This window comes from Salvelinus fontinalis, chromosome 22 (assembly GCF_029448725.1).
Source record: "Salvelinus fontinalis isolate EN_2023a chromosome 22, ASM2944872v1, whole genome shotgun sequence".
Classification (NCBI taxonomy): Eukaryota; Metazoa; Chordata; class Actinopteri; order Salmoniformes; family Salmonidae; genus Salvelinus; species Salvelinus fontinalis.
Window position 1 is genome coordinate 33,906,160 of NC_074686.1, and position 11,346 is coordinate 33,917,505.

Consider the following 11,346-nt stretch of genomic DNA (forward strand, 5'->3'; position numbering starts at 1 on the left):
CTCTACCAAGACACTACCATCTACCAAGACACTACCCTCTACCAAGACACTACCCTCTACCAAGACACTACCATCTACCAAGACACTACCATCTACCAAGACACTACCATCTACCAAGACACTACCATCTACCAAGACACTACCATCTACCAAGACACTAACCTCTACCAAGACACTAACCTCTACCAAGACACTACCATCTACCAAGACACTACCCTCTACCAAGACACTACCCTCTACCAAGACACTACACTCTACCAAGACACTACCATCTACCAAGACACTAACATCTACCAAGACACTACCATCTACCAAGACACTACCATCTACCAAGACACTACCCTCTACCAAGACACTACCCTCTACCAAGACACTACCCTCTACCAAGACACTACCCTCTACCAAGACACTAACCTCTACCAAGACACTACCCTCTACCAAGACACTAACCTCTACCAAGACACTAACCTCTACCAAGACACTACCCTCTACCAAGACACTAACCTCTACCAAGACACTACCATCTACCAAGACACTAATTCTACCAAGACACTACCCTCTACCAAGACACTACCCTCTACCAAGACACTAACCTCTACCAAGACACTAACCTCTACCAAGACACTACCATCTACCAAGACACTACCCTCTACCAAGACACTACCATCTACCAAGACACTACCCTCTACCAAGACACTACCCTCTACCAAGACACTAACCTCTACCAAGACACTACACTCTACCAAGACACTACACTCTACCAAGACACTACCCTCTACCAAGACACTACCATCTACCAAGACACTACCCTCTACCAAGACACTAACCTCTACCAAGACACTACACTCTACCAAGACACTACCCTCTACCAAGACACTACCCTCTACCAAGACACTAACCTCTACCAAGACACTACCCTCTACCAAGACACTAACCTCTACCAAGACACTAACCTCTACCAAGACACTACCCTCTACCAAGACACTACCATCTACCAAGACACTACCCTCTACCAAGACACTACCATCTACCAAGACACTACCCTCTACCAAGACACTACACTCTACCAAGACACTACACTCTACCAAGACACTAACCTCTACCAAGACACTACCCTCTACCAAGACACTACCCTCTACCAAGACACTACCATCTACCAAGACACTACCCTCTACCAAGACACTACCCTCTACCAAGACACTACCATCTACCAAGACACTACCCTCTACCAAGACACTACCATCTACCAAGACACTACCCTCTACCAAGACACTACCCTCTACCAAGACACTACCATCTACCAAGACACTACCCTCTACCAAGACACTACCCTCTACCAAGACACTACCCTCTACCAAGACACTACCCTCTACCAAGACACTACCATCTACCAAGACACTAACCTCTACCAAGACACTAACCTCTACCAAGACACTAACCTCTACCAAGACACTACCATCTACCAAGACACTACCCTCTACCTAGACACTACCATCTACCAAGACACTACCATCTACCAAGACACTACCATCTACCAAGACACTACCCTCTACCAAGACACTACCCTCTACCAAGACACTACCATCTACCAAGACACTACCATCTACCAAGACACTACCCTTTACCAAGACACTACCCTCTACCAAGACACTACCCTCTACCAAGACACTACCATCTACCAAGACACTACCCTCCACCAAGACACTAACCTCTACCAAGACACTAACCTCTACCAAGACACTACCCTCTACCAAGACACTACCATCTACCAAGACACTACCCTCTACCAAGACACTACCTTCTACCAAGACACTACCATCTACCAAGACACTACCCTCCACCAAGACACTAACCTCTACCAAGACACTAACCTCTACCAAGACACTACCCTCTACCAAGACACTACCATCTACCAAGACACTACCCTCTACCAAGACACTAACCTCTACCAAGACACTACCCTCTACCAAGACACTAACCTCTACCAAGACACTAACCTCTACCAAGACACTACCATCTACCAAGACACTACCCTCTACCAAGACACTACCCTCTACCAAGACACTACCCTCTACCAAGACACTACCATCTACCAAGACACTACCCTCTACCAAGACACTACCCTCTACCAAGACACTACCATCTACCAAGACACTACCCTCTACCAAGACACTACCCTCTACCAAGACACTACCATCTACCAAGACACTACCCTCTACCAAGACACTACCCTCTACCAAGACACTACCCTCTACCAAGACACTACACTCTACCAAGACACTACACTCTACCAAGACACTAACCTCTACCAAGACACTACACTCTACCAAGACACTACCCTCTACCAAGACACTACCATCTACCAAGACACTACCCTCTACCAAGACACTACCCTCTACCAAGACACTACCATCTACCAAGACACTACCCTCTACCAAGACACTAACCTCTACCAAGACACTACCCTCTACCAAGACACTAACCTCTACCAAGACACTAACCTCTACCAAGACACATCACTCTACCAAGACACTACCATCTACCAAGACACTACCCTCTACCAAGACACTACCATCTACCAAGACACTACCATCTACCAAGACACTACCATCTACCAAGACACTACCCTCTACCAAGACACTAACATCTACCAAGACACTACCCTCTACCAAGACACTACCATCTACCAAGACACTACCCTCTACCAAGACACTACCCTCTACCAAGACACTACCCTCTACCAAGACACTAACCTCTACCAAGACACATCACTCTACCGAGACACTACCATCTACCAAGACACTACCCTCTACCAAGACACTACCATCTACCAAGACACTACCCTCTACCAAGACACTACCCTCTACCAAGACACTACCATCTACCAAGACACTACCCTCTACCAAGACACTACCCTCTACCTAGACACTACCCTCTACCAAGACACTACCCTCTACCAAGACACTAACCTCTACCAAGACACTACCCTCTACCAAGACACTACCCTCTACCAAGACACTAACCTCTACCAAGACACTACCCTCTACCAAGACACTAACCTCTACCAAGACATTAACCTCTACCAAGACACATCACTCTACCAAGACACTACCATCTACCAAGACACTACCCTCTACCAAGACACTAACATCTACCAAGACACTACCCTCTACCAAGACACTAACCTCTACCAAGACACTACCCTCTACCAAGACACTAACCTCTACCAAGACACTACCCTCTACCAAGACACTAACCTCTACCAAGACACTACCATCTACCAAGACACTAACCTCTACCAAGACACTACCATCTACCAAGACACTACCATCTACCAAGACACTAACCTCTACCAAGACACTACCATCTACCAAGACACTAACCTCTACCAAGACACTACCATCTACCAAGACACTAACCTCTACCAAGACACTACCATCTACCAAGACACTAACCTCTACCAAGACACTACCATCTACCAAGACACTACCATCTACCAAGACACTACCATCTACCAAGACACTACCCTCTACCAAGACACTAACCTCTACCAAGACACTACCCTCTACCAAGACACTAACCTCTACCAAGACACTACCCTCTACCAAGACACTACCCTCTACCAAGACACTACCCTCTACCAAGACACTACCCTCTACCAAGACACTAACCTCTACCAAGACACTACACTCTACCAAGACACTACCCTCTACCAAGACACTACCCTCTACCAAGACACTACCATCTACCAAGACACTACCCTCTACCAAGACACTACCCTCTACCAAGACACTACCCTCTACCAAGACACTACACTCTACCAAGACACTAACCTCTACCAAGACACTACCCTCTACCAAGACACTACCCTCTACCAAGACACTACCATCTACCAAGACACTACCATCTACCAAGACACTACCCTCTACCAAGACACTACCATCTACCAAGACACTAACCTCTACCAAGACACTACCATCTACCAAGACACTACCCTCTACCAAGACACTACCCTCTACCAAGACACTACCCTCTACCAAGACACTAACCTCTACCAAGACACTACCCTCTACCAAGACACTGCCCACTTTATATTTGTAAATACAGTCATATCTGACATAGCACATTCATTATCCTGCTGTATATTTTATTGTGTACATACAGTGCCTTCAGAATGTATTCACACCCCTTCACTTTCTTCACATTTTGTTGTGTTACAGCCTGAATTAAACATGGATTAAATTGATATGTTGTGTCACTGATCTACACACAATAGCTCATAATGTCAACATGGAATTATGTTTTTAGAAATGTCTCCCCATTCATCCACCTGCCATCAACTCATGTTTGAGCATGATAATGCACGGCCCCATGTCGCAAGAATATGTACTCAACTCCTGTAAGCTGAAAATGTCCCACTTCTTCCATGGCCTGCGTATTATTTGGGATGCTCTGGATCGACGTGTATGACAGCGTGTTCCAGCTCCCGCAAATATACATCGACATCGCACAGCCATTAAAGAGGAGTGGGACAACATTCCACAGGGCACAATCAACAGCCTGATCAACTCTATGTGAAGGAGAAGTGTTGCACGGCATGTGGCAAATGGTGGTCACACCAGATACTGACTGGTTTTCTGATCCACGCCCCCTACATTTTTATTTTAGGTATCTGTGACCCAACAGATGCATGTCTGTATTCCCAGTCATGTGAAATCCATAGATTAGGGCCTAATGAAATAATTTCAATTGAATGATTTCCTTATATACATTTTTATTTAACCTTTATTTAAATCGGCAAGTCAGTTAAGAACAAAATCTTATTTACAATGACGGCCTACCCCGGCCAAACCCCGACGACGCTGGGCCAATTGTGCCACCGCCCTATGGGACTGCCAATCACGGCCGGTTGTGATACAGCCTTGATTCGAACCAGGGTGTTTGTAGTGATGCCTCTAGCACTGAGATGCAGTGCCTTAGACCGCTGCACCACTCGGGAGCCCAAATACGAACTGCAACTCAGTAAAATCTTTGATTTTGTTGCATGTTGCGTTTGTATTTTTGTTCAGTTTAGTATAGTGCCCATTGGGCTCTGGTAAAATGTAGTGCCACTTGGGAACACATTTTGATGAAAAAATAAGAGGAACAATCCCAGACAATAGATGTGATGTAGATGTTCCTACTCACAGATGCACATGGGGATGTTGGCTGACCACTGGTTGTTGTTCTGGCATGCTATGGTCCTCTCCCCGATGAGTTCAAACCCAAACTGACACTCGAAGCGCAGGATAGCCCCATTCAGGAAGCTGTCACCTTCCCGTATTCCATAGAGGGGCGTTCCAGGGTCACCACAACTCTCCTTATCGATCTCTGTGGAAAACAGCGACAAAAAACACAGCCCTCGTAAGCATACGACAGTTGACAGTATAGTTTGTTTTATTGAATGGGTAAATGTGTCTTGTGTCCGTCTGCCATCAAACAACCATAGCATCATGCTTTCCAGTTCAAGTAATGGATCCAATTCAAACCATGAGGTATTTACAATACAGTAGTAACAAAGGGGTTGTAACATTAATCAGGCCATATTCAGAACAAACACAGATTAGTTCAGGCAACAATCACAAGGAGTTAGTGATCATCCTCTCACCCATTCAGACAGAAAATACTTTGTTGTCCTCAGAGTAGAATAGTACAGTTATACGACCTTATTTGATCTTTTCTGTTTCCATGTTTGAGAAGGCGAACAAGGGAGATGATAGGAGAGATCTTTGTAATCCCTACCACACTAAGGAAACAGGTGAATCCTCCCTAACACTGGGCCTGCGTCTATTCAGACAAGCATGACAAAGCATGCAGAGCCTCTCTCTCCCTGAATGTACCAGCACAGCAGACGGGAAGCCACAAATACACGTAACCACCCCACACACACACACCTCAACCATCCTGGGTCACCACGGCCAGATAACACCCCAGATTGGCATGGTTGGTTCTCTCGGAGCATGTGGGTGTGGGGAGGAGCTGTAATGCATCTTCTCAGATGTCCTCAGAGTTGAACTCTGAACCCTGGCGCTGTCTCCGAGAGCATTCTCAAACGGTAAGGGAACGAAAAACTCCTCTAAATAATATTCAAGGCAGGATTAATGTTGGGTTGGATCACGTTAGCGGCTCGTGGGAGTGAGGGGAGGTTTATTTCAGCCGTGGTGTAATGGAAGTCTTTGCAATGCTTGATATATTGCATTAATTTCAATCATGACACCCTCTTTATGGGAATCACAATACCTACTGCCCTGACTGCCTGGGCTGTTCAATCTGTAGGATTGAGGAAGGGAGGGAAAGTGGGAGGGAGGGAGGGCTGGGGAAGGTTAGAGCATATTAACTGCTCTGTGTTTTACAACATCAGAAAAGACAGAGAACAAATTGCTTTGGAGCAGCGCACATCGCATCTGAATAACGCCTGGCGACAGAATGTTGAAAACTAAGGTTAGCTTTGTCTGTGGGGAGATGGTCAATTGTTATATCCTATCTGGAGTGGGTATATGTGTTCATAAGCACAACGCATACTGTTGACCCCTCGCCTAGCTCTTTCGTTCAGGGATTCTATTGTATGTTTCCAGAAACTGCCAGGTAAGTTAAAAAATCACCAAACAGCAATCACTGCCAGTCAACAATACTGGCTATCACAGAATCCCAACTCATATGAAGTAGGAACCACATTGTAGATGCAAATGAGGGAAAAATATGACATTGTAAGCCTACTCCTCATGTATGCTAATTTCAATTCTACTTGTGAGATTTACTTTTCATAAATCTTGGCTAAGAATGTCTCATTAAGCTAGATTTAGCCGTCCCTGAGAATTACAGTCCAATCAGATTGACACATATGAAGTTTATTCAAAGGCAGAGAAAACTAGAGAAAATGCAATCTCAAAGATGAGTCACTAACATAGATTCAAACGACAGCAAGGAGCCAGAGTAGTATAGGCCCACATCTTAGTAAACTATTCTAATGATCTGAGATGTTCAAATTCTTAGTAATATGCTAAAATGAGTAAAACTGATCTGGTACTGGTACTCCCTGTATATAGCTCCACATTGATCTGGTACTGGTACTTCCTGTAAATAGCCCCACATTGATCTGGTACTGGTACTCCCTGTATACAACTCCACATTGATCTGGTACTGGTACTTCCTGTATACAACTCCACATTGATCTGGTACTGGTACTTCCTGTATATAACTCCACATTGATCTGATACTGGTACTTCCTGTATATAGCTCCACATTGATCTGGTACTGGTACTCCCTGTATATAGCTCCACATTGATCTGGTACTGGTACTTCCTGTATATAACTCCACATTGATCTGGTACTGGTACTCCCTGTATATAGCTCCACATTGATCTGGTACTGGTACTTCCTGTATATAGCTCCACATTGATCTGGTACTGGTACTCCCTGTATATAACTCCACATTGATCTGGTACTGGTACTTCCTGTATATAGCTCCACATTGATCTGGTACTGGTACTTCCTGTAAATAGCCCCACATTGATTCGTAAGCAATCATTTCACGGTTAAGTCTACAGCGTTATATTCGGCGCCTGTGACATAAAATGTGATTGAATGATTGATTGATTGATTTAAATGTAAACAACTTATTAAGGGATATCAATAATATGAGCACTTTAAAAATGATAAAAAATATATGAATACATTGTATTATGTACCATTGGAAGTATTTCTATCAATTGTAAATTAATGTGTAGACTTCAAATGAAACTACAAGGAAATGTATAGTTGGATGACTCACATCTACAGGAATTATACAACATTTTCCTTGAGGTACACTTATAATCCAAAACATCCAAAGTTTTATGTGGGAAAAAGTATTTGTGAAAACTGGTAGTTAATTACCAGTAGTTAATCTGTTCATTACATCAAACCTAGCGAAGGCATTTCCTCAATAAATATAGTAAGACTGAACATTAGAATTAGAATTGATGATCATTAATTAGTAATGCCTGTCGTGTCTGTTATGTGAAGTGATTGAGATGCTAGTTGCTTTCAAAGAATAAAGTCACATTTTATGAGCTCTTGTATGCTGCCTTAATCTGGTCTTAATTGTCCATATAGTCAATGTTCCACTCTCCCAAACCTCCAAACGATGGGTTACAATGGCATATCCACACTAGTAATCTTGGCTGCAGTATTCACAGTGTTGTTAAATAGAAAACGTTGGAATTGAAGGACATCAACGTGGCCATTATAATGTGACAACTTTTGTTGTAGATGATTTGTCCTCCAAGGCTCCATAAAAACACATTAACATCTCATCAATAGAACACGATCCAACCAGATATCTCACTTGAGCTCATAAAATATATATTATGTTTGTGAACTAATTAGAGGCCCACACATTCCAGTTATAACCCATGGGGTTTTTTAAATCTGTCACAGAGGTCCTAACCTCCAGCTCTTGGTGCTGTGATAGGGGACACAAATCAATCAGTGTGTGTGTACTATATGTGTGTATATACAGTATGTGTGTGTGTGTGTGTGTGTGTGCATGTATGTTCGTGTGTATGTGTGTGTGTGTATTGTGTGTTTGTTGCATCTTACACTGCTCTAAGAACTTCACAAGTCCTCCAATAATTTTCTATCAATGCAGCTTTTCCAATCTCATTGTGGCTATATTAATTTCCCCTGACTCATCTAACTGTCCTCTATACATTTATTTTGATATCTATTGCCCCAAAAATAAACACACACTTCTTATTCAAAATGGTTAAATACATGATTAAGGATGAATCACTCCAACGAGGTACAGTACCTCACAGGGTGTGTCTCAAATGACACTCTATTCCCTATGTATCACCTTTTGACCAGGGCCCAATGAGTAATATTGTAAAGTAGTGCACTTTGTAGGGAACAGGGTAGCCTTTGGGATGCATCAGCAGTCTTTCTAGAAATATTCAAATGAAACCTGTATTATTGTTCTCAGTCTTAATTTTTCATCTGGCTTTATGGAATGATTCAATGTGGTTTCAGAATAACTTATATTTGTTTTCCTCCTGAAATCCCTCAGCCATCATTACTGAGCGCTACACGATGACAATGTGTGCCTTAAATGGCAATAATTAGCTGCATGTTTTAATTATGTTACTCTAAAATGAAAGAACACCATCATATTCAGGGAAAATAACATCACACAATTTGTTCACCTCTGGCTTCTCATTCTCTTAGACTATTCCGCTTGATTCTACCTTCAAATTGATCCCTTTCTTATTTGTCCTACCTGCAGCTCAGAAACCTGAAAGCCTTGTGCATGGACTCTTTTGAGACCTTGTGCAAAAAAGACACTAACAAGAGAAATATACTGAACGATTCATCCCCATTCTGTTGAATCTTCTAACCTCTACTAGGTGAAATCATAGCGGTTTGTTGAACAGTGTGTTTTTGCGGGGGGGGGGGGGATACATTTAACACACCTACCCTAGTTAATTGGGTAGGCTTAATTGACAGCAGGACTTACAACCATGGTTACCATGCATCCTAATGAGATCAAATTGAGCAACCGATATGACCGGATTGGTAGATTATGAAGATGACCATACTGCCCTACCAAGAAAAAAGACAGTAACTGTTCATTTGGTCAAAAATTAGCTAATGTCATGTTTGCTACATTAAATACATGCTTAATCATGTGTACAAGTATCCTGCCTCTATTGTGTTCTGGAGAAAATGGGGGTTGTGTTAGTAGTTAACTGCATAAAGTTATTGTGAAACCAAGGTGAATAAAAGCCATTTTTCTCAGTTCCACTCTATGAGCAGTTACTGTCTTTTTGCTTGGTAGAGCAGTATAGATTTTCAATGAAGCACCACTGCCCTTCATCTTGGGCAGAGTGTAACTCAAGGACACCAGCCATGGTGAACACCCTTAAATATAGACACAACTCTATAGACTAGTCTCCAAAGGAACATGGGTAAGGTCCTCCAGCAGTACCGGCACTTCCTGCCTCTTGATAAGTTCTCCACTATTTCCCAAATGGCACCCTATTTCTTATATACTGTTAACCAGCACCCTATGGACTTTGGTCAAAAGTAGTGCACTATAAAGGGAATAGGGTCCCATTTGGGACACATATCTATTTTTCGTTTATCTCTTAAGGTCTAACTTGACCCTTTCCTCACCCCCTGAGCTCACATCCCATTACAGGCTTTACTGTTCTTCATGGTCCTGTCCCTGTTCCGGTCACCAACTGTGTGAAGAATGACCTTCACTGGTGTTTTTCTGGAAATTGTCTTATAAAATACACGTGGCAAAAGTATGTGGACACGGCTTCCAATTAGTGGATTCGGCTATTTCAGCCACACCCGTTGCTGCCAGTGCACACAGCCATGCAATCTCTATAGACAAACATTGGCAGTAGAATGGCCTCACTGAAGAGCTCAGTGACTTTCAACAGGGCAACATCATAAGATGCCACTTTTCCAACAAGTCAGTTCGTCAAATTTCTGCCTTGATAGAGCTGCTCTGGTCAACTGTAAGTGCTACTATTGTGAAATGGAATCTATTAGCTACAATGGCTCAGCCGTGAAGGGGTAGGCCACACAAGCTCACAGAATAGGACTGCAGAGTGCTGAAGCAAGTAGCGCGTAAAAAGCGTCTGTCATTGGTAGCAATACTCACTACCGAGTTCAAAACTGCCTCTGGAACAACGTCAGCACAATAACTGTTTGTCGGGAAATGGATTTCCATGGCCAAGCAGCTGCACACGAGCCTAAGATCACCATGCGCTATGCCAAGCGTCAGCTGGAGTGGTGTAAAGCTCTCCACCATTGGACTCTGGAGCAGTGGAAAGGCGTTCTCTGGAGTGATGAATCACGCTTCACCATCTGGCAGTCCGACAGACGAATCTGGGTTTGGCAGACACCAGGAGAACGCTACTTGCTCCAATGCACAGTGCCAACTGTAAAGTTTGGTGGAGGAGGAATAATAGTCTGTTTTTCATGGTTCGGACTAGGCCCCTTGGTGCTAGTGAAGGGACATCGTAAAGCTTAACACAGTTTGGGGAAGGTCCTTTCCTGTTTCAGCATGACAATGCCATTTACAATTATTTTAAATTTTATTTTATAAATTTTTTATTTAACCTTTTTTTAAACTAGGCAAGTCAGTTAAGAACAAATTATTATTTACAATGCTGGCCTACCCCGGCTAAACCCGGATGACCCTGGTTTGTCAAGATTGGTGTGGAAGAACTTGACTGGCCTAAACAAAGCCCTCAACTCCGTCGAACACCTTTGGGATGAATTGGACAGCCAACTGCGAGCCAGGCCTAATCGCCT

The 11,346-nt window shown here is 43.3% G+C and overlaps 1 protein-coding gene across 5 annotated transcripts in view; it reads right to left on the reverse strand.

Annotated features, from left to right (window-relative positions):
• LOC129820230 (CUB and sushi domain-containing protein 3-like) overlaps window positions 1-11,346 on the reverse strand; it is an 805,004-nt gene that overhangs the window by 338,959 nt on the left and 454,699 nt on the right. For all 5 annotated transcript variants that reach the window (XM_055877256.1, XM_055877257.1, XM_055877255.1 and 2 more), the window contains one exon: window positions 5,188-5,370. In XM_055877256.1, the coding sequence (XP_055733231.1) occupies window positions 5,188-5,370 (183 nt within the window). The remainder of the gene's footprint in view (window positions 1-5,187; window positions 5,371-11,346) is intronic.